General features: G+C 50.2%; 1 protein-coding gene across 1 annotated transcript; it reads right to left on the bottom strand.

Annotated features, from left to right (window-relative positions):
• Nucleotides 1-4857: 4857 nt before the first annotated feature.
• Nucleotides 4858-25444, bottom strand: LOC119095220 (regulator of G-protein signaling 9-binding protein). Its single transcript, XM_037218088.1, has 7 exons — nucleotides 25439-25444; nucleotides 16402-16554; nucleotides 15028-15197; nucleotides 10429-10505; nucleotides 8367-8541; nucleotides 5658-5778; nucleotides 4858-4980 (listed from the first exon to the last, which is right to left on the bottom strand). Exons 1-7 carry the CDS (start codon nucleotides 25442-25444, stop codon nucleotides 4858-4860), a joined length of 825 nt encoding a protein of 274 aa, XP_037073983.1.
• Nucleotides 25445-25782: the final 338 nt, after the last annotated feature.

Raw genomic sequence — 25782 nt, 5'->3', positions numbered from 1 at the left:
GGCGTGGTGCAGCAGGTACTGCATCTCCAGCTCGCTGTGTACGGAGACGGCCCGCGCGCACGCGGACTCCCTCCAGCAGACGGCGTGGTCACCCCCGGCGCTGGTCGGCTCAGCGGTGCGGAAGTAGCACTTGCCGTTGAAGGGGTGCCAGCCGGGGGCGCAGAGATCCTCGGCGCGGTTGGTGGATTGCCTTGAGTAGCTGACCGTCCCACCGCTCTGCGCCGGGCTGGCGGGCAGGCAGTGGAGCCTGTCCACCAGCAGATCGCACCGGCCGCCTGGCCCGTACCGGAAGCCGTCACAACGCTCGGCTGTCAGACGCCCGCAGCGTACTGCGCACTTCCACCGCTCGTCTTCGATGGAGGTGGAGAACGCGTCGTTGGTGAAGGTGCTTCCCGCCTCCAGCCTGAACCGGTCGCTGGTGAGTCCACGGGCTGAGGTGGACAGCAGCAGCAGTAGCTGCAGCTGCAGCAGGAAGAAACCCATGGCGCCTCCTCGGCAGGGGCGCGCCAACCACGACAATGCGCGGTGCTGCGTGGGCGGGCTCTGGCCGGGCGTTGTTCACTGCCGCTCCACCGTGAAAGCTCCTCAAAGCGACAAATGTGAGCGATGCATTGCAGACGGCATCTGTCCCTCAGGCGTCGCACCGTTCAGATTGTTCATGACATAAATACACAGTGGGGTTGCTGTTGTCACGAAGCGTATGAAACATGCATTGGTCTTTTCCATGCGAGCTTTATCAGGCATGGACCTACTTTGGTACAAAACTGAAATGCTCGGAGAAAAGGATTAGTAGCTTCTTTGTGTTGTGCTTATGTTGGCCTCGTTATGACTCTCAATGTGCATCCTGACAAAAGTCGGACAATAGCCCAATAATGCAGAATGGCCTGGTCAATCCGATACAATACAATGCTGGCTGCAAGTTGCGCCACACTGAGGGTGGTCAGCCGCTGGCCGATCGCGTCCCGACTGTGGCGCAGCGTTGCCAATCGCGTCCCGACTGTGGCGCAGCGTCGCCGATCGCGTCCCGACTGTGGCGCAGCGTTGCCGATCGCGTCCCGACTGTGGCGCAGCGTTGCTGATCGCGTCCCGACTATGGCGCAGCGTTGCCGGTCGCGTCCCGACTGTGGCGCAGCGTCGCCGATCGCGTCCCGACTGTGGCGCGGTCTCGCTGATCGCGTCCCGACTGTCGCGCCGCTTGTGGAGCCGCCGGTTGCCGTCAAGTGAATAGGTCCGGCGGTTGGCCGGGATGAACCGGCATTCAGTCGTTTTTGTCTTTTTTTATTCACTTGAATGACCGCCACCTTTTTTATATTTTTCATGGCCATCAATTGTTCCGGTGCAACTCAGCTCGGCTTTCGTTCCAGTCGCTCAACTGCAACAGTTTTTGTATATCTTACGGCTAAAGCGCATGGCGCTACGGACGTGGACACAACTCGATGACTGTATTGACTGGTTTGACAGAATGACTTGACGTCAGTGTCTACGCCCGGATTTTACAACTGTACGGCCTCTTATCCGGTTGTTTGAAAGCTGCCCGACAAGCCGCTGTTAACAGGTGCCGCTTTCACCACGCACCGCCCAATCCAGATTGTCGCGTGCGTCCCTCAACCCTCGAGGCACTTATCTGTGGTCTGCGTTTTGTCCTTTGCTATTACCATTTAAAGCAAAACATTCCACTGCATCTGTGAAAAGAGGAAATAATTGCGCTATTACTTTCAGACCGCTGTTTTATTCCACCAGCAATTAATCCATACTCGTGTTCCGAGGATACAGCACACAGATAAAGAGCTGCGTAGCAGCTCCTAGTTAACAAGTGTTGAGCGATTGGTGGTGCACGCTAGACAGGCTACACTTTTCTCCAGACCAGAGGGGCGTAGTGCCCGACCGGTTAGCGTTTTAGGTGCCCGGGTTCCCACGTGGAGTCCAGGTTCGAATCCCGACATAATCCCATCAGTGCATGATGACGTGCGCTGCGTTCGCTTAAAACAATATTCTGGATGGACCGGCGCGCCGCCGGCTGTGGTGCATGCGTTAAGGTACATGCTGTGGTACTTGCGTTAAGGTACATGCTGTGGTACTTGCATGAAGGTACATGCTGCGCCGCCCACGTGCATATGACTGATGTGTTCCCATCTTACCCCCATGTGCCTGCAGGCAGTGGCGCGCCCAGGATTTCGTCCAGGAGGGGCCCAATGGGGTCACGGATCCCTGCTATTGACCAATAACTTGTAGGGGATATACATTTGCAGATCCCATTAAATGTCTTGCAACCCTGAAAAATCAAACTGTGTGGCAATTCACTAACACAATTGTTGGGAAAAGAATGGGGTAGAAAACTCATAGCAGGCTTAAAACTGATGTCACCTGTATCGACTGTTTTCCAATTCGAAGTATACGCACAACCTGGGGATTTTTTGACAACGGTGCTGTTAGCTATTTGCATTGGGGCAGATCTTTGCCAAAGCACTAATGATTGAAAGTACAAAACCACATCCTGGAAAGAGTGAGCTCATTGGATCAAGTTAGGAACAAAAGAATGTCTAATTGGAAAACTGAATGCTCTGTGAAGAGCTATCATCAGCTACATAGCTTAAAAGCATCGGGAAGGAAGGAGAAGAACTCAGTCTGAGACCGGTGAATGTGGGCTTTTGCCAGACAGGGATTTCAACTTTTCTGGGATGCGTGATGAATGAACCTTCCTGGTGCGTGTCATGCAGCGAGTCATGCGGGTGAATCATAAATTGATGCGTGATGCACAGGTGCGTGGCCGAGAAAATTTGGTGCTGTAGCAAGAATCACAATTTCTTTCTTTTCACCATCACAATTTTTTTTTTGGTCTACCACCCCTCACATAGTGAGCTAAGGTGAGAACAAAAATGGCATTTGCCAACTGATTAACTGTTCCAGAATGTGACGTCCGCGCGCTGCACCAACAATGCCGCGTTTCCTCGAGCGTGTGTTGGTGTTGACGCCATCTTATTGGATATGCTGCCGTTCCTCACCGTCCGCTTGACGAAGTATATAATTGAATGACACGCTCTGGACGTTCTTGGTCAGCCGGAAGTCAGTTCGGCCGACCGGAAGTTGCGTCATTGGGTTCGGCCGCAATCTTTCAGCTGAAACCCCGATGAAACAAAACGAAAATGCTCGCTGCAGACGGTAGCCCGGTTGTTTTGATTGCCTGGGTGTGGTCTGGAGCAGTCGTCTGTCAAAACTGGGTGGAGTGAGGAGCAAAATCCATCCAAGAGTCGACGTGTTGATTGCCGGAAGGCCAGCTCTCAGGCTACAGTGTTTTTGCATCCAGAATAAATTATTGTGTAAAATGTACGGCGCGCTGGAAGAACTTCCCTTTCCGTCAAATGACAGATATGAATGAACAGAGTAGACTGCATGGAAACATCTGCATGGAACATATGTTTTGATTTATTCTGCCCGACATCCATTTGCATGACACACAACAATTCAACCTAAAAAATCTTCACCAGCACACCTTAAAGCCACTTGTGACCATTTCTCTGAGCATTCTTCCATCCGGTGCTTTGGGCTTATCTTCAAGAGACCATTGAACTCCAACGATGAATCCCACCAACTTAATCATCGCACTAAAATATGTCACCGTTTTTGACACATACAGATGCTCGAACGCTTCTGAACTATCCCCAGCGATGTCAGAAATCCTCAGGCCGGATGCCTTTCCGGTCAGCACCACATGCTTCACCTCGGGGTAGCGGGAGACATTACTGGTACGGTACACTGTTCCCACAAACCGACACTGGACGGATGGCGCAAACTTCACGGGCCACCGCACAGACACCGTTGACACACTGGCGACACACTGCTGACGCACCGCTGACGCACCAATGACACACCGTTCGGCTACCGCACTGGACCGCTGACGCCTCCCTCGGCTATCGCCCGGGACCGCTGACACACCGCTCGGCTATCGCATGGAACCGCTGACACACTGCTCAGCTATCGCACGGGACCGCTGACACATCGATCGGCCATCGCACGGGTCCGCTGACACAATGCTCAGCTATCGCACAGGACCACTGACACGCCGCTCGGCTATCGCACGGGACCGCTGACACACCGCTCGCTATCCCACGGGACCGCTGACACACCGCTCGGCTATCCCACGGGACTGCTGACACACCGCTCGGCTATCGCACGGGACCGCTGACACACCGCTCGGCCATCGCACGGGACCGCTGACACACCGCTCGGCTATCGCACGGGACTGCTGACACACCGCTCGGCTATCGCACGGGACCGCTGACACACCGCTCGGCTATCGCACGGGACCGCTGGCACACCGCTCGGCTATCGCACAGGACCACTGACACACCGTCCGCCAGCGGGGCGTCCACAAACGCCTGAGCCGGAACAGCCAGCGCCCCTCGATGTGGTCTCGTAGGATACCCTCCCCGGGCGGCTGGACCCTAGCGAGCTTCCTGTTCCGGCTGAGTGGCACGAGCGCGGCACGAAAACGCGGTCCGGTGGAGCGTACCACGACGGGCCATCAATGACGCACGCTGCTGACGGAGACCTCCGGGAGATGCCGTCACATCACGGGACAGCGGGGACCCGCCATCACTCTCTTGGGACGGCAGAGGCACAAAGCTAGTTCGGCATGAGCCAACGCAACTTCAGAAGAGAACATGACTGGTGAGACGCCAAATGATGGTGCTTATACACTGGACAGGAATGCTCATACAGATGCTCCCACCACATCCTGAGTCCACCGCGTCCACATCCTGAGTCCACCGCGTCCACATTCTGAGTCCACCGCGCAAACTTCTAGGCGTGGGGTCAGATTCGTATCACATGGCACAAGTAGGTGCAGCGGGCACTGCGTCAGTGCAAAAACAGTACCAGCGTGTATGTCAGCACCGAGGCAACCACCAGGAAAATGGAGGCGATCAAGAACATCAGAAACCAAGGCGAGCCGGCGGCACCCGGAAACAGCAGGACCTGATCCTGCAAAGTAGAAGGGTGCATCTCAGGATCCACTCTGGTCATGATCGCCATCAAGTCATGGCGAGCGCGATCACTGTCAGGTGACATCAAAGCCTGAAAGGTGATAACATCCGAAATTGATCTGCAATGTGTGGAAACTCTTCACGGACAATTTATTCAAACTTGTATTCCGATCGCGCTTCTTTTTTAATGGAACAACGGCATGACCGTTATTCCCGCTCACACCGTTTAAGAGCGTCGTGGAACCAAGGTGACTGAAGCGAGTGCATTGTGGCAAAGACCCCGTCCTTCTCAATTTCCTCCTGCATCAGAGCTTCCCATTCGTTTAGTTTGACTGGCATTGGTCTTCTCAGCACCGTTCCGTGATATCTAGCTCCCTTTTGTTCTTGCTCGTCCCCTACGCTGCATAGAGATCCGCCTCCTTCATTCTTTATCACCTCCATTCCATTAACTTTCGCTCCTATTTCCTCATGTTATGAATCAAGCCAAAGCAACTTGTCACTATTTTCTTTCCTTACACTACACGCTTTTCTTTTAGCTCCCCATGGCTCCTTCAGCTGCTCTCTATTCCTTTAGCTCCAACCTTTTCCCCTCGAACTCCGTTCCTTCTTTCCAGGTCCGTCCGCTCCTGTTATCCCTCCCCTCGTTCTCCCGCGGCCGTCACCCGTTTGACTGACCTCCTCTATTGAGACTGCGTCGTGACCGGACAAGTTGTTGGCCTGCTCCGGCGACCAGGTCACGGTGTACCAGGGCAGGTTCTTGATTTCCTCCCTGATGATGTCCATGTCCTTTATGGTGCTGCGGAATGGTCGTAGAGGAGTGTTAATGCGGGATACTAGGCTTTAATTTACGAGAGCGGGTTATTTGACATGACAGTTGACGTAAGCATATGACAACATTGTTGCAATGTTCAAGAGCGATACAGATAATTATAAAGCTGATACCTGGTTGTATTTTGGTGTTCTAACGGAATAACAGCCACTGATCGGTTTCTGAATAGCAATCGGTCATCAGTTTTTTTTTATTCATTAGCGGCCGGCATCCAGCAAGTCTTAATAATTATTATCGAAGCGGACAACTCTTGGGGGAAAGGATTACTCTCAGGCTGACCCCGCACCCTCCCGAAGCAAGACGCTGGCTCAAATCGCCGTTTTTTGTGTTCTGGTTTGTCAGTGGTGTTTCTCGAACTGCGGCGTGCGCACATTTTTTAATGCACTTCTGCCTATTTTAGTTCGACAACTTTTTAGCACGTTACCAGCAAATTTCAAGCTGACATCACGTCAGGTCATTGACATATGGTCTCGGTTTTAGAAGACCGTACAAAAAATGCAAAAAATCGATGTTCTACGGGACATTCTGAGCCGGGCGCGCCAAATGTTATTGTCGTGCGACTGGGGACGTGTGAAGTGATATCTACTGCTGAACGTCATCACCACGGACAGCCTGTCCCAAAACCCAGGGAGGCCAAGTTCACCTGATGTTTAATCTAGTAAATGACACCGAATTGGTACTCATCAATACACTAAGGAACATGAATGTATCTGACTGCTTCTCACTTTCGTCATTAGAGTGGATCCAACAGTTGACTATAAGCCAGGGGTTGTTTCCTGTCCAGTTGGAGGGAAGAGGGCTGCAACTCCCAACTTTGTGAAGAAAGTGGGCGACATCCGGGGAGTTAACACCTCTTCTTGTATTTTAGGGGTAGATTTAGCGATTTTACGCCCTTTCAGCCTATTTTCCGATTTGTACGCTTTTGAAGGAAATGGGGCCTAAAGCTGTTGAAGTCCCAATCGTGTGTACAATGTATACATCAATCATGAAATAACACACAAAAAGAAAGAACTTCCTAAATTGCATATCATTCCTATTTGGAAACGGTGGTCTCTACAATTCGTCCCGACAAGTCACCTTACAATTTGTCGCGAGCAGACTATAGAACACTTTTGTAGGCGACAGCGCGGATCAGGCTGGGTCGCGCAAATTCCGCAGACACAATTTAGTAGTGGTGAGTGCCGCGGAAGATGCGGAGTCAGTACAGAGCTCCAGCCGCCAACTGTAGGGCATGGCGTAAGGGGAAGGAAAATGTGCCACCTGGTGATGTCATCAGCTGGCATGTGGAACGAAAAAAGAGAACATGCTGCTAAAACGAAGCATTGCTGACATTGCAGCACGAATCATGAACAAATAGCAAAGCAGGGTAGGAGCCAGGGGTGGGTGGCAGCTCTCCATAGACCCCGATTTTTGCCATCATAGATACCTCCTGACAAAAAAAAAACATCGGCGTGATGCGTTCTCGCTGAGCTCATGGCTCCGTTAATGTAGCAATGTCGGCCCACCGCAGGCGGTCCGCGGACTGGCTACCTGCCGGCCGCAGTCCGCGCCGGCCATACGTCGCCGTTAAGTGCTCCTCAAAGCCGCCATTACTCCAAAAACGGAAATCCTAGGGCCCTACGTTTTGGCGCAAAACACGCGAAATGGATGCGCCCACAGGCTACTGGAAATTTGTGCCGATCGTACAACCGGAGGGGTTTCCCCGGGGGAACCTTAGAGCGTTTTTCCGGGCGAAGCTGATGGCCCGACTCCCGCGTTTGTGGTCCTGACATTTCTATGCTCTGTTGCTGTTCGCCCTAGTCTTGTGTTATGGCGTTTCTTGCCGCTAGCCGGCGTGATGTACTTCCTCGTGGTCGTTACCGATGCGGAGATAGATTGTTGTACTATTTTTTGCTGTGCGTGACTGATCACCTTTTTCCTGGATGTGCTCTATCGTAAATGAAGATATGTATCTAAACTGCATTGCCTGGTGTTCAAAGATTACTGCGGCCAGAAACCTGGCCAGAGCGACGAGCCAGGAAAACTCCATGTTACAAATCCGGAGACTGCAGCAACGAAGCTACGTTACCCTGTGTTGGTAGGCCAGCCCGCAACACTCCAAAACGCATCAAGAAGAGAGCGTCCCGCACGGGACGTAAGAGGCGAAGTTCTAGTGTGCTTTTGCGAGTGGACCTAAGCCGCTGATTACGCAATGACATGTGCTTCTCCTTCGTCCCTTACCCTGCAACGCCTACCTGGGCACCTGGGCACGAGAATTCATACCCCGAAGAAAAGCTGGGAGGCACGGAAATGCTCGCAAACCTCTACAAAGTAAAAGGTCTTGCAATTCTATTGACCTGCATCCCTCTAGGTTGCACGTGCTGGGAAGGAAACCCAACAGCAGACGAAGCGGAAGATAGAAGCATGGACACTTGATACATTTCCGTCCCCTCTCGAAACACATCCGCCTCTCTGCGCCTGTGACAGCGCCCGGGAGCTTCTTCCGCATCTAAAGCTGGCGCCACCTTCCGTCTCTCCACGCCCCCAGAGCCAAGGCCACGGCGGCAGTTGCTCACTTCTGGATCTGGACGTTGTTGACGTCGTCGGCGTCCTCGCTCTGCTCGCCGAACTCGCGCTCGGAGAGCATGAAGCTGTGGTAGCCGCTGACGCCGGTGTTGATGAAGCCGGCGTGCGCGGTGCCGCCGATGACGAAGATCGTGTGCAGCTCGAGCGAACGCCTCATGTCCTGGGCTGAGAAGAGGGACCACGGCTGAAGCACGCTGGGCGGAACAGTGCAGAGTCACAATATAAGCAGTGTTTTGCCCAATCACACTAGTTCGGCAGGCACCATTCAGTTATTATTGCATTAGTTTATTAGTACTTATCTATTCATAACTTACGCATCATTTGTTTACCAATTATTTCACATTTTAGTTCATTTAGTGCGTACTTCATCCTTTCCCCACCAGTCATTCTATAGATATGATGAGTGCCGGCCAAAATGCTAAGTGCATTATAGCAAAGCAAGGATGCCACCCGCCGATGTTATCAGCTAATCCGCCGAAAAAGGAGCACAAAGAAAAAAGAGTAGGACGAAATACCAAAACGAAACATTGTGGAAATATTCCTGGTGAATCACGACAAAAGACAGCAAATGTGCATCAAACGAGTTCGGAGGAATCGAGGCGCTTTGTAGGGTAGTCTTTACCTTTCTTTCTTTGTCGGGCTCTTTATTGCTTGTAAAGGGAGTGTTCCACCTTGGGAATATTTTCAAAAAACAAGCTCTGGTGAAACGGCAGGACCTATATTTATGCTATCTATATCAATAAAAGTGAGGAGTGAAACCGCATCACGAACAGGATATTATAAGCAAATTAGTTGTGTTTATCTTCGAGCCGAAATTATGCGGTCAACATTTGAAAACAGCACTTGACTTCTTTCTTCTTTAAGTAGCCCCAGACGTCCTGTCATACACAGACGGTACTAACACACGACAGAAGACGTTAACCAGCTGGAAGTTTTTAGTTCTTTTGCGTGCCTATCAACTGTCGTACGCTGCATTAAAAAAAAAAACAAAGGAAGATTTCCGAGACGCCGGGCAACCCTGTCTATCATGTGACGGCACGTTTTCTCAAAATTAGTGCGGAATGGTCATGTATTGGTATGCCACTGAGAGGCCTATCATTGATATAAACCTTTTTTTGTACATGCTCGCCAAAGCTTCCGTACAGCTTGTGCTGAGTGGAATGGTCATGCACTGGATTGTTTTATTAACCCGTTCACGGCAGAAGATTTTGCCGTATGATTGACATGGTGCTTTCCAGTTCTTGACGCGTATTTCTATGTCAATGCAAACGACACTTTCTCTATAGCAACGTGTAACCGGTAGCTCCTGGTACATGATCGATATCTCAATAACTCAGCGTGAGACCTTATTTGGAATGATGCTGCCAAAAAATCAGGAGCCGAAGGTCATTTTCGCTATATCAAGTTCAATAAGTGGTACATTATATATTTCGGTGTATTTATGTTTATGAGCTCCATGTGGCGGTGAGAACGGAATATTTCTTCTATTTTACTGTTACTGTCGCGTTTCTGCGAGTGAGTCCAGGTGTCGGACTCGTACTTTTCAGAGAAGGAAGAGATAAATATAGTCATTTTATAGGATGGAATATTACATTCACGCAGGTCTTCAACACATTCGGAGCTTTAGGGGGGAAAGAGATAAAGGAGAGAGACCAAACATTGCGATTTGAAAAGCAACTTGCCGATGACAGTACTGGGTAAAGGCAGCGAAGATATATTGCTGATTTTGCACTTCATGTTTAGGTTCACTGCATCGCACTGCACGAAGTAAGTCACAGCCGTTGTGGTGGCACTTAGCATTGCCTAAATGTTGCAGTGTTCAAGCAAATGGCCAGCGAGAGGAGTGTATAATGAGGGGAACCATAAACGACGTCACAGCCGCCTTGTCATGCACCTACACAATCTGTATGAGATCTACCGGAAATGAGGACATGTTACTCGCAGCTCCTAAGTAATGCGCCTCGTTAATTTCGTAGCTGCCTGTCCGCCATCTACCAAACATGCCAACCGAGAATATAAAAGAATGAGTCGGAAGACGTCACGTCAACTTACTGAATATGGTGACGCAGCTGTAGAAGATGTTGCTGATTCTTACCAGTTCCCTCCTATCCGACTCTTTGTACAGCACCCTGAAACAGTGACAGCGTTTCGTGAGCTGAGGATGGAAACAATGTATATTGAATACAGGGGCACTTATACAGGGCCCGGCACCGATGCAGTGACATATGAGGGATGTTCCCATGGGAGGGAAAACCCAAATTGCCTATTAAAAAGACATTCCAGCGCCCCGTGTGGGCGTGAAATTCCTTGTGTGGCGTTCGACAACATTCCTTGTGCTAAATTTACTTATTTTGTGTCGTGCCAGCCTTCATCATGCATTTTAAATAGGGGGAGGGGGCGTACTCTGGTGCCTTCTCTCGAACGCACCCCTGCACTTAAACCGTTTTAACGGGAACTTTGCTTGTCAAGGACGTAGAACCGCAGGCCACATGCAAACAAACTTGGTTTTCATCTAGAAGTTGGTGCAATAAAACTGAAGCTTTGAAGTGGGATGCTGTGCTCCAGCTGAATGTTTGTGTTTGAGCAACTCTGTGCGAGCTGGTTGAATTAGAAAGCGTGGTGGCTAACGCTGGGAACATCCCATAAACATGTGTTCGACGAGTTACAACTCGCTACAGATCAGATCACCAAGAATATCCGGAGAGATTTCGCGTCAAAAATGAGAGGGCAGAATTATCTCGGAACGTTGTGTGATGCGATGATATCCAATGCCTGTTGCCATGCGCGGGTAGAGCACATCAAGAACACGTTGGAAACAGGGACGGTGACACCGGAGGTGGGAAGGGGAGGGAACGTAAGCGCCCCCCCCCCCCCCACCCCACCTTCAGAACGTGGGGGACTCTCCGCCCAATCTCCAGGAGACCCGATGTTGTTGAACGCGCGCATACGCAATCTGGCGAGGTGAGTTAAAGCACAAAATCGCATGCAGAAAGCTAAGCGTACTTGATTCGACCCTCAAACGCCGTGAAATCGCGGAGCGGACACACTACATCCTCTTAACAGGAACGTCCTCGCACCACAAGCGCCAGAGGGCTCGCGCACCGCTTAGAACGGCCTGAGTCTTTCCCACGCGATCCGGCAGCTGTTCCGCACGGGTGGAACTTTGCGACACTTCGCGGGGCCCGCACCAACATGACCCGCAATGCGCTGCTGAGTCCTGGTATGCCGACGATATTTATAAGGCAAATGCTGAAATGACAGAACTTCCACAACACGAGCTTTCCGCCATATTGCTTGCAATGCAAGCATCATAAGGCATATCTCTACATCCAACAACTTTGAACACAACGACATTCGTGCAGCATTACTTCTAATTCAAGAACGCGCAACGCATAAACTTCTAAGCGACAAAACTTATAATCCAAGAGCTCTACGCCACCAACCACCGGCACCAAACACTTCTATGCTACGGTACTTTTACGCGGCAAAGCTGCTAACGTAAAATGGCTATGCTTCATTACATCTAATGCAGGAATTGAGAATCCCATCTGCTCAACAATGCACCTTCCAACGCAAAAATATACGAACAGCACTTCTACCAAGAAAAATACCTTACGGAAGAACTTTCTCGCGGCACTGCTTCCAATTATATGTATGTTAATCCCGAGGTTTTTCTGATCCTGACCCGGGATCCCCAATCAGGACTGGCTTCAAAAATGATCATTTCTGGATATTCCATTATCATAGGGGAGGCATCGTTTATTGGCAAATATGTTATAATGGCATGCGACTGTTAAAATACACGAAGGTGCACGTAAGATATGATTCTGCATCTTTAAGACCCGCAGCGGTCATGCATGTCCAGTGAAATAAAGCTGTGACTCACCATGCAATTTTTGAGAATTTTGGTTGACTGACTATTGGAATTACTACGGACAGTTTAAAATGCATATGGATAAGTTTTAATAACATCTTACTTGCATGGCATACACGGCATTTAGCCTGTTATAAGCGCTTCTGCATCGAGTGGCATCATACCACCCATCAATAATTCTAGGCTTGTTGTCGACTTTTCTTAAGTTTGCTCCGGGGTTTGCTCCGCAACCGATCAGTTCAATTCCCTATCACTGGGTGTGACCGCCAGACCTCTGTTCGGCGTGTGAGCGGCGTTTGCCCCGCCCAAAGTCACGATAAACGGCCCGCTCCACCGATAAGCCTCGACTCGTTAGCCTGTCTGCTGTCGAACTGGAGATTGAGCATCCTCCGCTGTTCTGTTCTGGCGCCGACTACACGCTGATCAGTTCATGTTCAGTTTTATGTGGATCATACCGAGACTGCCCGGTTTTATGAGGGCGCTGAGCAAATACTGATCGACGTTTGCTAAGTTTTACTGCACGGCTGCACAGCAACTGAAGCTGTTTACTGTTTTGGACGGGGTGGTAGACCCGAGGAAAGGATGAATTGTATTGCTTTTTTGGCGTTGAGTGACAAGGATCTGAGCTATTAATTTATGCTATGGATACCAGGCTGTGGTTTACCGGCTTTCTCTTAGTCTTTGCATGGCAGCAGACAAAAAAAACTGAAGCATCTCGGTGTCGTTGAGTACACACAGAGAAAAAGCCGGTAAGCATCTTTTTCTGCGTGGCGACTGATGTAAAACTAAGGCACAAAAAGTTCGCTGTGCGAATAGGCAGCAGCATCAACAAGACCAGCAGTGGCGGAGCGGGCAGCCTCAGCGTTGGGACGGCCAGCGGCAGCACGAGCGGCGGCACCAGGGTGCTGGCACTGCAGACGGCCAGCACGGCAACAAGGCAAACATTAGTGAATAAGGTATCGCGAACAACACCGGCACAGCTCGTCAGCTGCATTTTCAGAACCGAGTAAGCTGGCTTCATCGCACAGACGGGGAGCGCATTCTGAAGAGTAACCCTTCACATCCCAACATTAAACCAAGCACATATCTTAAAAACAAAAGGTAACTTGCTCCCAGCACCCTCTCCGAGGAGCTGTCTGGGCGTTTCTGGGGCTGCCACCTTCTGGGCGACCTAGTGTTCATTGGTGTGTGCCCTTCCGGTGCTGCCATTTCCACTGGCAATGCTACTGTTCGTGCTGCGGCTGGCTGTCACTGTCGTCACTGCTTTTTCCACCTTCAGGTTCATGATCTCTCCAAGGTCTACCAAAACCACTGACTATAGAAGACCTCGGATGAATTTTTTATTGCAGGCCATGCCTGAAATGTTTTGGACGATGATTTCGAGCCTGACACCTACGTTGCCTTATTCACCATCAATCTGGTTTCGTTTAATGGCCCAAGATGACGTTACATTGGATTTTATTCGAACTCGTAATATGTCTCGGCTTGACAAAACCAATGTAATCGACTGGAGGTAATGTTCTACGGTGGAATGAGATAAGCACCATCGAACGTGCTGAAATTGTGTGCAATGGCGAGGGCTGAGGCAGATGAGATAAATGACTGAGATAAATTAGAGGGGAAAGTTGGCAGGGCTTGATGGAAGCAGTTTTGATCGCATAGGACCGAAGAGCCTCTATGGTGATCCTTTTTGGCATTTGGAAACCGATCGTTGACATGGTCGGTATTCGAGCTCGGGACCCTTTGGCTTGTTGACACACCGGCTATCAGCAAGGCCACGGCCACTGTGAACATCACGTGGTACCTGTTGCAGCAGCAGTGCTGCCACCTGGATGGTCAAACAGCACCAGTGTTTGCCTTAGGAGTAGTGTGCGGTTGAGAATTTTGCATTACAGGGTTTTTGGAGTTGACCTTTTCTGTCAAAAGCTTCATCGTGGATAAGTTTCAGGTTGTCATGGACGAGCTATTCATGCGTCAGAAGCAGCGTCGTTTAGACATTTTGCGTCAGGAGCTTTGCCGCGCCGGATTATTGCCGCGTATAACCTTTGGCGTTGAAAGTTCCGTTCCACAAAATTCCGCGGTTAGGAAGTTGTCAGAATTAATATCTCGTATAATTTTTTTGGCGTTAGAGATGCTGACGCGTAGTAGTTTATGGTCAGAAGTTTCTCCATCAGAAGTTAAGTCGCGGAAGCCTTTGCGTTTGAATTTTGGTAGCGTAAATTATTTGCTTTATTCGTCACGCCGCTGTCGTTTGGTCGTTTGCAGTAATTGCGTTTGAATTTCTGTCGTAGAAACCACAGTATCGAGGTGTAATTTCAGCAGGTAAGAGAACTTGCGTTTGAATTTCTGTCGTAGAAACCACAGAAAACTTAGGAAGTCAAAACTTCCATATGCTCGTAAGATGTGAAGCAAGGTATTGGGCTTTAACAATATATTGGGCTCTTTCGAAAAGCTCTTCACCCTGTGCGGTGTAATCAGGCACGAACGCCGTATTTCGGCAAATTGTCTGAATCGCGGCGCGAAGGTCTGAGATTGGCTTGAGAAATGGTCTGGGATTGGCCTGAGAAATGGCTCACGCTTTTCACGAGCAGCATCAATGAGACATACCTACGCAGCCAATCGAGCGTAAAACAATTATGCTTTAATCAACCAATTCAGAAATCAGGACCATATTTGTCAGAAGTATGTGACTAGAGATATTCCAGCAGGCTTATGGAGAAGACGACCTTCGGACCGCCCACAGCTGCACACGGGAAGCAGAGTTTCGGCATGCTCACCATTTCCTGGTGTGTGCCTCCAGCGTGACCCGTATGACCTTCACCAGGTGACTGATGAGCAGGCGCAGGCAGGTCAGGTCGGAGCGCAGCTGGCGCCCGTCGCCGGCCGAGCCCAGGCCCACCGCCAGGTGACGGAAACACGAGATCACGTGACTGAGCTCCTTCACCATCTGTAACAAAGCCAGACATGACCTGGTGGATGCTGTTTTCCGGCGGCGGAAGCATAATATCGCGTGACACTTTGATATCGGTAGTGAGGTCAGATATGAACGGATGAATGTTGTTGGCGTGTTGGTGGGCGTTGTGGACGGCACGCGACCGAGCTCCAGCGCGGTTCGCAGCAAGGTCAGAAAGCGGGCAATCGAGGTAACTACCGTATTCGGGGAATCACATCACATTGAAACGCTTCCTTCGCATCTGCGACCAGGAAAACCACTTGACCGGGTCAAGTGTGTACGAGCCGTCCAGTTAAGTGTAGTCGGTGTATCGTTCGCATGTCTAGTTTGACTTACTGCTCGTTTCTCGTTTGTTGAGTCACTTAGTTTGCTATTATCTTGAGGTCTAATTTGGTGTTAGTCAATCCATGCCATTTTCGTAATCATTTTGTATTGCTAATTTTAGTCTCTGTTCTGTCGGCTTGCGCTCTGTTTAGTTCTAGGTCTAGCCTGTTCATTTCCGAGGTTTCGTTGTTTTCCCGCCAGCATTCACGAGGAGTTGAGGCGCGGTGTTGGCGATGGGCGGTCATGAAATAAAGTGCACCTGAAACCTCGGTGTCTTCGACGTGGCGGCCGTCTACATAAAAACTACGCGGAATCGGCTAATATACGATCCTTTGGAAAACAGTGCATCGTCGAATACAGAAGCGTCGATGCGTGTAATTGCTGCGTGGCTTTTGCCCATGTTACCTTCCCAGACCGTCATTCCTCTGAAAATGGTCTGTGACTAACTTTGTGTCTCGTTCTGTGTTGCTTGCATTACGTCTGTATGTGTTTCGCTTGTTTCGCGCGTTTTGAATCACTCGCCTTACTTGTCTGGTGTCAGTTCAAGCTCATGCGCCCTTTTTGTCCGCTTGCTCGACATGGCATCTCAGGCGCAGGCTTCGTTTCTGACCTTGCTTGGCTGGCGCATGCATCGCCCCATGACCCTGCTGGTCTTGTGCTGGCTCAAACTCAGACCTTGTTCGTCTGGCGTGGGTGTGATCTCTGACCTTGTATGCTTAGCACTTGGTTGACCCCCAACCATGCTCGTCTGATGTTGGTGTCACCTCTGTCCCTTTTCGTCCGGCACTCATTTCACCTCTGACCCTGTTCGTCAACGTTGGTTTGACGTTTGACCCTGTCTACCTAGCAACCCAGCACCCGTTTGACCTCTGACCTTGTTCGTCTGATGGCGGTTGGAGAACTCCGGTCCTGCCGGGTGCTTGCCGCGCCGGCTGAGCGACTTCCCTCGGGAGTACGTGTGCACGTGCGCCGTGGGGCCCGAGCCGGGCCGAGGCAGCGGGCCCACAGCCGCCGAGCGGGGCACGGGCTGTCGGCAGTGGAGAGGGGGACGGGTCAGAGACGCTGGATCGCTGGAGGAGCTACATTGTCACCGTCAGGGAACACGTGGATTTAGCGACACGCATTACCGAGAGGGAGCGGGGGCGTAACTTAACATAATTAGTTGGGGAGGGACATGCACAGTGGAAAATTATGAAGCCTTCCCTCAAACACTGTCGCACAAGGGCTGCTCTTCGAATTTGACTAACAGTATCCTCAAAGTTCCGTCTCAAAACTGCGCGTCTGAGAGGCAGGCTGTAACGACCGAAAGAGTTGCAGCGTTCCTGCCATGGTACAGGTAACAGCATGGCGCCGGAGAGGAACCCTGCGTCACCGACAGGCAGCGCGAGACCGCCAAAAGGCGCCACGCCAGGCCAGGCTACCAACAGGCTTCGTCGTGTGTCAACGAGAGGAAGGGTCTGACGACTGACGGGACACACCGTACAGGGGCTCATGTCACCGTATACACGGCTGCGCATCGCTGAGAGGGGAAATGCGGACGCTTCGTCTCCTTCAGACAACACCGGGTAACATGACAGCTGTGACTGACAGGGACCTGTAACCACTGGCAACCGAAGTATCGTATGGTCTGAAGCTAGAGAACAGGTCGTCATCTATGAAAGCAATCGATACCCCATCATCTCCATCACCGGCTTCTCACTTCTCCCGAGAAAGCTGTCCCAAGCACAATTTATTTGATTTCCCTGCTGGAGACAAACCTTTGGTGTCTTTTGCCTCCTTCTAATGTTGACTTTCTTTGCAGGTGGTGCGGACTTGCTTATGCCGACTCGTTCATGCGGACTCGGTTTATATTTGTGTGCAGGTAATCATACCAGTTGACGCATTCCTCAAACTCGATAGCTAATTAACTAGGACTCGTTCATAAGAAATGCGAGGGCGGTGGGCATGCGAGCACAGCGTCACTCCAAAACATGGCATTTCATGAACCTCACTAGTCCCCTTTGTGTTCCAGCGCATTTTTTATGTTAGGTGTGGATCCGTCAGCACGCGAAACCTTTCTTCCATTCCCAAAACCTGCCTTTGCAACTTTCAAGGTGTGTCACACTTTTTACGCGAAGTGTGCATCAACAAACTGTGACCGATGTTACACTTGACGCCGCTTGATGGTGTCCAAAAGATGTTTTTATGATGTCCAAAAGATTGTCCAAAAGATGGCTTTCACTGAACGAACTATCGAATTTTGCACCATGGCGTTATTTGCCGTAATTCAAACTGTAAACTCAGAGCGCGTGTAAAAATATGTGATGGGATCCGTATTTTCAGGATCCTGGAAAGCCTTTGGGGAATCCAGGCACGTGCCCATAGCATAACATTTTTCCTACGTTTTTTCCCACGTGCCACGCCTCTAAAAGCAGAAAGATTTCATGATGGTCTCCACTGAACCGGCCTTTTGCCACCTGGGCCGCAACATGTTGCATTATTAGGGCGAGATTACAGAGCACTCGAAATCGGTCCATCACTTTGATGTGCCGGTTTAACAGCCGGCACATCCAACAGCGAGATACGTGCCCGAGGATTTAAAGCTGCGTCCGCTCCGCATTGGGACACTGGTCACGCTCAGTCCCCTGACGCAGGGCGACTTAGTGCGAGCCTGACGCCACCACTTAAGCACGCTTCAGTTTCAATCGCCCGTGGCTGCTGACCGAGCAGTCTGTGGCAGCATTGCTGAGTGCGGCAGGCAGATGCCGCGACCGTATTCTGCACGTGTAACGTGCGGCGTCTAGACAGCGCTTACTCTGCTGGTGACTCATCATTGGGCGGTGGCCGAGGCACACGTGGCGCGTCTTCTTCAAAACGCTTTTGGCGAGAACGCTTTGCAGCTTCTCGCTCTGCCATCGGTGGCTACTTTTAGAGCTTTTGCGAGGCAGCCGATTCGGTGAAATATCTCAATATACTTGCGCGCCCGCATATGTTTACACATGCACAAGAGATGCGAGAGCGGCAGAGAGAGAGAGAGGGAGAGAGGGAGAGAGAGAGAGGGGGAGAGAGAGAGAGGGAGAAGAGAGAAAGAGAGAGAGGAGAGAGAGAGAGGGAGAGAGACAGAGAGAAAGAGAGAGAGGGAGAGAGAGAGAGAGAGAGAGGGAGAGAGAGGAGAAGAAAGAGAGAGAGGGAGAAAAGAGAGAGAGAGAGAGAGAGAGAGAGAGAGAGAGGAAAGAGAAGAGAGAGAGAGAGAGAGAAGTCGGAGATGAGAGTCAAGATCGAGCGGTCAAGAGCGCTTCTCGTCCTCTCCTGGCGAGAGGAGAGATGGAGAGAGGAGAGAGAGAGAGAGAAACATCGTCTTATATGAACAGGATTGACCTCAGAGAAGCTCGCAACATTCTCGGGGACGGAACTAAATCGCCAGCTTACCCTTCATCCAGCCGATTGCGCAGGGAAGCAGCTTAATCAACTGACTGATGTGGCAAGTGCACAATTCGGTGGCGCCCATTTTGAAAAAAGAATAAGCGAATGTAGCCCTGGGTTTCTCTATGACAGTGCAAAAACAAATAAAGCTGGCCACCCCACCGTCCGATCTTATTGCAAATACTTTCTCCCGCATGGAAACAGAAAAAGCTTTAAAAAACATCAAAACACCATGCACCTCAGTGGTATCCTTACTTTGTTCTACTCACTAGTTCATTGACACCCGAAAGTGTACACGGGCAAAGGATGACATTGCCTTTTTAGATGTCGTTATCATTTTTGGAAAGACCCCAGTTAATGAAACCACAATAGAGACACAGTTCAGCATTATGTGCACTCCCAGCTGGACAGACCTGCCCAACAATTGTCACGTGATGCTGCGCAGCGGACACTCCGAAGCTTTACACCATGAAAACGTCATTCCCAAGCTCCGAAGGTTCCAAGTAGGTACGTTTTCGAGTTCTTAGGTTTATTACGTAATAAGAAATAATATAAGTATTTACCTTTGCTAAGTATTTACGGATGACAGGGTCGAATTAAGCACGTTCTGCTAGCATCACATATCTTTCTCGATGTAGCTAGCCTGGAACAGCTGGAGGTCATCTGCTGAGAACCGGAGGCATCACCGGGTCTATAGTTCAAGAAAGTGTTCAGCTCTGACGGTAAACTGCGCTTCCGTAATGTTCTTGTGGAAAACCACAGGCAGCATCGGGTCTATAGTTCACGAAAGTGTTAAGCTCTGACGGTAAGCTGCACTCCCTCAATGTTGTTGTGCACAACGAAGGCGTTTTATTGCTCTGTTTCCGACGTGTCCAGAAAACCGTCAGACCCTCGCTATTGTCTGATGACAAGTGCGTACACTGAACAGCGCAAGGAACGCTTTGTCCATTCTGTTCTAAGAACACTCAGACATTGTTCTTCGTGATTCTCTTAGGCTGGGAATAACAGCGAACCAGACATCTGCTGGTCAACGATGGGTATAGCAAAGCGCGATTTCACAGAACATGCAGGCTTACGATGGGCAATCCCCTTGGGAGCCGATAGTGTTGTGGTTAACGCGTCTGCGTTAGTCACTGCGCGTGTGGGAGACCAGAGGTGCGGGGTTTGACTTCCCGCGGTACCCGCCCTTCCCGCCAGGGTGACAGGCAGATGGCGCCATCATAGCCTCAGCAGCTGAGTGCGTCGTAAAGGCCCAATGACGATGAGCAGTCACCTTGAACACACAAGCCATGACCATCGGAAATCAGATTACAGCGCCAGAAATAGACCCTCTTGCAGGAAAAAGAGGAGATCAGTATGGAAATATGGCGAACGGGCTATCAATGAAGTCCCGCCCCGCCCCTGTCTCCGCCTCCGCCCCGCCCTTGTCCCCGCCAGCGCCGAACCCTCATTCCCACCCCCGCCAGTACCTCTGTGGCCGCTCACGCCCCCCCCCCCCCTCGCCGCGCCTCGTTCCGAATCCCAACTTGCCTCGAGAGAAATGCTGCGTTGGCGAGCTCTCCCGCCCGAATGTCTGAATGACGAGCAGGAGACACCGTTCAGAATTGGAAATGACTCCGGAATATGCTCAGCGGTCGCAGCGGGACCCGCAGCATATTATGCGATGCTATCTTAGGATATTTCTAAGGATTTGGCAGAGTTTGCTATTGCGCTTTCGTGTATTTCACCAGGAAAAGGATGTGATAACGTCCCAGAAACTAGAGCGCATTTGCCGCGGAACGCGAGGGTCCGGGATTTAGGTTTAGTGAAACGGGCTTTGGACGTGGGCTTATATGGACAGTTTAGGCACATCTTACATAATATTCTTTGTTGCATGCTGACATCCATTTGTATATCATTTGTATGTATGTATGTATGTATGTATTGACCTGCTAGTTGAGATCAGCGAAAAGATGCTACCTCAACCAACGGTCAAATAAAAGCCATACGCAGGTCTTTCAGACGCATATTGTCAGAATACGGTTGACCGGCCAGCGACATCGCAAAGAACGCGCAGGCCGATAAATACAGGAAGTTTTTCACGACGTGGGTTTTATCAATCCCATACGGAAACCTATTAAGCAGCCATGGCATTCCAGCGCCTTGTCACCGTTTCCACACGGCACTGAAAGCGCAGAGGCCAGAGAGAGCGCAGAGTCCAGAGAGGGCGCAGAGTCCAGAGTCCGCTGAGAGCGCAGAGTCCAGCTGAGCGCCCGAGAGCCGTAGGGACGAGACGCGTCGCCGCTCCTCCCGGCGCTCCGCGCTCGTTTCGGGAGCGTGAGGGGTGCTCTCTGCTTACGGATCGAGCGCTCCAGTGCGGAGAATCGCCGGCGCAGTGGGCACGTGAGTGATGGAGGCGGCAGTGGCGCGTGCAGCAGACTCAGCCGGGGTAAGCGGGTCGCGGCATTCGGCGATGCGGCGCCGTGCAAGGCGATACGGGGGATTGTTATGATCTCAGCATGCCACGGACGTGGGCGACGCTGAACGAGGGACTGGCCTGGCAGATGGCGCTGATCAAGGTCAGCAGCGACACAGCCTGGTCGATTTCCTTACACGGGCGCTAGAAATCTCGATTAGTTGGGGGGGGGGGGGGGCAAAACGTGTTGTGGATGCAGTTTGATAGTTTATTGAAATATTTAAATCCTGTTTAAGCCACGGTTTAAGGGTTTCGAGGGGAACACGTAGAAGTAGTTGGAGTTTTGAAGGTTCAAGAAAGACATTTTTAATTTGAAAGCGATAGGCATCACCTAAATTATCGGATTGAATGCTGTTCATCCCCCTTTACCTCACGAGTCCCCGCCAGCACCTATCTTTGCCATGAGATCGCAATAAGAGACGATGCAATTGACTTGCGATCTGAACAAAGCGAATACAGACCGTGACCTCAAACGTAAGCATCTCAGTTTGACCCACTCGCATAGCCAGTATTGAAATTTGCCGCGACCTTTACATCAGAAAGACTTCTGTACGCCTGCATCGCACAAAATCCTTCAGACCCATGAGAAAATACTCCAGATGTCATCGGAAAATATTCCAGACTTCATGAGCAAACACTCCAGATATCGTCAAAACCGTCAACCGTGATTCAAAGAAAACCCGTCACCATCAACACGGCCAATCACCACCGCATCGGCCTGCCGACTGCCCAGGACGGTGTCGTGCGCTGACTGGAAACGGAGCGGACGGCCGTAAGCCGAGCGTAGCGTGTCGCCGAGCGCCGGCACGCACTTCTCTCGCGCGGAACCCGATCCCTGTCGCCGGCCGCCGCTCTCGAGGATCGATGACAGCGTCAGATGAAGCCCCTGCTTGCCAGAAACCGACCACGCCCAGCCCGCGGGGACGATTAGGGGTCTCTTGTCGTCTCAAGTTAAGTTGTTCAGCGGTGACAGCTTAATAGGTTTTAGAGCCCGAAACTTTCGGTTTTTTCAAAGGAGCATTCGTTAGGCTTTATTTCAACAAAAGATGTCCAGGGCTGGTGCAGATTGATTCGCAATGACGTCATAGCTTTCACCACTTGTTTCGTCTGCTAACAATGACATTGGAACGAAGTGCAATGGCTGGTGAATGTAAGTACCGTCAGAGAACCTTAGCTCCTATACCACCGTTATGAAATCCGCTGGGTCACGCTATAACACTGGGGAGAGAAAGTTACTTAAAAGCTTGCTTCTTCACCGAAATGACATTGTACGTAGCAAATCCCGGGCCGTCTTGGAGAAATGTTCATCCCTTTGCCAACAGATCACTTTGCCAGCTATGAACATCACCACATATATGAGTCAAAGAGACGATTCCAATTCGTGACCCGATCTGATCAAACTTGACTTAGTGTATTTTAATGCTTGAAAACACGGCGTGGTGCCTACTTCATTGGTGGCCGACTACATTCTTTGTATGCTCTTTGCTTTCCAGAGCTCTAAATTGCCCAATTTTATTGCCCGATTTTCGGTGCAGATTTGTGTGATGGAAACCGTCTAACATTCTCCACTTACCTGACCAGTGACGTCACTAGTGACACTGATCTCAACTCATTCATTGCTACTCGATAGAAATAATGGGGCAACAAGCTGACGTTCAAATCATCGCAAACGGCTGCTTTCTGAAGACGCCCACGAACGTGTAACGTGAAGATCGCTGTTGAAATACCTGACAAGACTGAAAGCTGAGGGCAGAAATTCCTCAGCGGCCATGGTCCTGGGCAGTTATTCCGGCCCAAGCATGGTAAGCTTTTTACAAAAGGTCGCTGTGTGACGGAATATGGGGAGAAATTTCAAGTCAGTATTTCCACCATTCCAGGCTATGATATCAGAGAAAAACACGAGGCGACAATTAAGAAGCCTATTCAGTCTAACCCCTGTAAGCAGTCGCCATTTGTAAGCATAGTCGTTATCAACATCGTAGCTTATCGCAAATGCACCATTCTTCCAGAAATGTCGTTTATCACCAAACGCTACCCGATGTGGTTGCATAGCTTCCACGGGAACAACTGCAGTCAAAAGGCATTCCACAAATTCCTGTCGAATTTTAATATGAATAGCTGTTTGCGCGAGCATTGGTAGAAACTTTAATTCATGGTCAAAAACGATTTCCTTAGGTCAAAAAGCTCTGAGGCGAAATGTTATATCTCACGCGCGAATTAGTGCAAGTGAGACTTCAGTTGTTCAGTGCATTTGTGAGGAACATTATTCACGTAGATAAGACATTAATAATAGCCTCATTCCTCGGAGAAAAACTAGGAGAATGAAGGCATAGGCTGCTTGATATTTTGGTGGTATGCGTTTATCGAAACAATAGCGGAAGTAAAATGAAAATTGCCAAAAATGTCATTTATCAACTCATTTGTGAAATTGAAGTTTATTCATAGCATTTTGAATTCACGTCTGCTATTGTTTCAATAAACGGATGTTGCCGAACTACCAACGCATCTACATCTCCATTCTCCTGGTTTTTCTCCGAGGAATAAGGCTATTACTCCTGTGTTATCTGAGTGGGACTTCCCAACATTTGGTGAAGCAGAAGAAATGCGGCGTCTCGAACATGGCAAACCGCCCCAATGCGGGGATTCCTTCGGTGCTTTAGCATTACGGAGATCCGGGCCCGCGCAGTACAGCTAATACGGTCTGGCCGCCCAACTGGACATGTAAAATGTCATTCGGTCATTCCATGCCATGCAGAACTGAATGGCATGGAAGCGTGCGATGTCAGCGAATGACGACGCTGAGAACTTTCGGCTGTTTGTGACAAATGAGGATAAGACAAAAGATCTGAGAAAGGACGACAATGCCTGTGAGATTCTGCATTTTTTAGAGGTCGTGGCATAAGGTGTACAGACCACACAGGCACGATTGATGCAACGTGTTTTGATGTGCGATTAATCCCCCGTTTTGTATTGTGCTCCATGGTTGGCTAACGGATAGTCAAGGTTTTCCATGCGTCAGTTGCCCACTACTAAGGAGTGTCTGCTAGGTCATAATGACGTCATTTGAGGTTTTTCTATGCAGCGATTTGGGCCTCTCTTTGAAAGGGAACTGCTCTACGCATGCTCTAGTTTGCACCCGTGACCATCTAGTCAAAGTGACCAACGCAGGCAGGCAGCGTGCGCCGTAAATACTACCTTTTTCTGCCGATTGGCCCCTGGAGATATAGATGAGTCATGTTTTGTAAGAAGAAGGTACTGATGTACTTCGTTAGACCAGAGAAGATGAACACGAGCCCGACCCAGTGACTCAATTTGTCACAGGGCCTGCATTCCAGTCATTTAATTCACCCACCCTTGGCGGGTGGTTCGAGTTGCTCTAGGCGCTCGCTACTTATCCCCGGTTGCTCTGGCCTGCGGTCGGTGGCAGCGGCCGCGTTAAAAGTCAGGGTAACGTCAGAGGGCAGCATGGACTGTGCCGAGCATTGCGGCATATTTGGCCTGCACTGCGAAATTCTGCTGTTGGTCTGGAAGTCCGCGATCGGACGGAAATGTCAGGGTTCACACTATGACCACTGCTTAGCGTGAGTGCTAATACCAGAAATCCATCCAAAGGAGAGGTTCGAGCCATATGCAGAATAAAATCAAAGGCTAAAAATTAGTTGCGGCAAGCAACTCTTTACTTTGACGTAAGTGTATGCAAACGAGCATGCAAATTACAGGCATTTCAAATTATCTGGCCGCTTGTCATGTCCCAGAATGTAGCGAAGATAATATGATTTCAAAGCAAAGCTACACGCTGCCCAATGTAACTCAACAAGCATGAAAAATAAAAATATCACGAAATGTGTAGCGCTTCGTCATGTGATTCTCATCACGAGGATCCATCGAGAATTGGAATTTCATGGGAGCGTGATCCGATGCGATACGCTTCTCGAGCCATCAGCATAAGGCATGCCGTCCATTACCCAGAATGAGCCTGCCGAAGTCGACTTTATGACGGCCTTGAGGCGAATGAGGACGCGTCGGGGGCGTCACGATGGCTTCTATTACTCACCGTCATGCAGAACGCAGAGTATTGGTGCCCCGGCTGCTGACCGTGGGTGCGTGGTGACGGCCAATGCACATGGAAATGCAGTCCTCTCTCCTCCTCCCAGTCATACTTTTGTAATCTCTTTCCTCCCTCTGCCTCTCTTTCCCTCTTTCTCAACTGAGATAGCAATAGCCACTTGACAGACACAAATCATTTGATCACCTGCGTTTCCCCATTCATCATTCTCACAAATTGCTGTTGACGCTGGTAACAGCAAAACAAATATATATATATATATATATATATATATATATATATATATATATATATATCTATCTATCTATCTAGCTATCTATCTATCTATCTAT

This window comes from Pollicipes pollicipes, unplaced genomic scaffold (genome assembly GCF_011947565.3).
Source record: "Pollicipes pollicipes isolate AB1234 unplaced genomic scaffold, Ppol_2.1 Scaffold_4219;HRSCAF=4965_pilon_pilon_pilon, whole genome shotgun sequence".
Lineage (NCBI taxonomy): Eukaryota > Metazoa > Arthropoda > Thecostraca > Pollicipedomorpha > Pollicipedidae > Pollicipes > Pollicipes pollicipes.
This window is presented reverse-complemented; position numbering and strand designations above follow the sequence as displayed.

What these genes read in the sequence shown, in the direction of transcription:
- LOC119095220 (XM_037218088.1), bottom strand. An exon ending in ACCGCCATCAGACGAACAAG is followed by an intron (nt 15,198 to 16,401) that starts GTCAGAGGTCAA and finishes GCTTTGTTACAG; the next exon opens with ATGGTGAAGGAGCTCAGTCA. An exon ending in AACAACGTCCAGATCCAGAA is followed by an intron (nt 5,779 to 8,366) that starts GTGAGCAACTGC and finishes ACCATTCCGCAG; the next exon opens with CACCATAAAGGACATGGACA.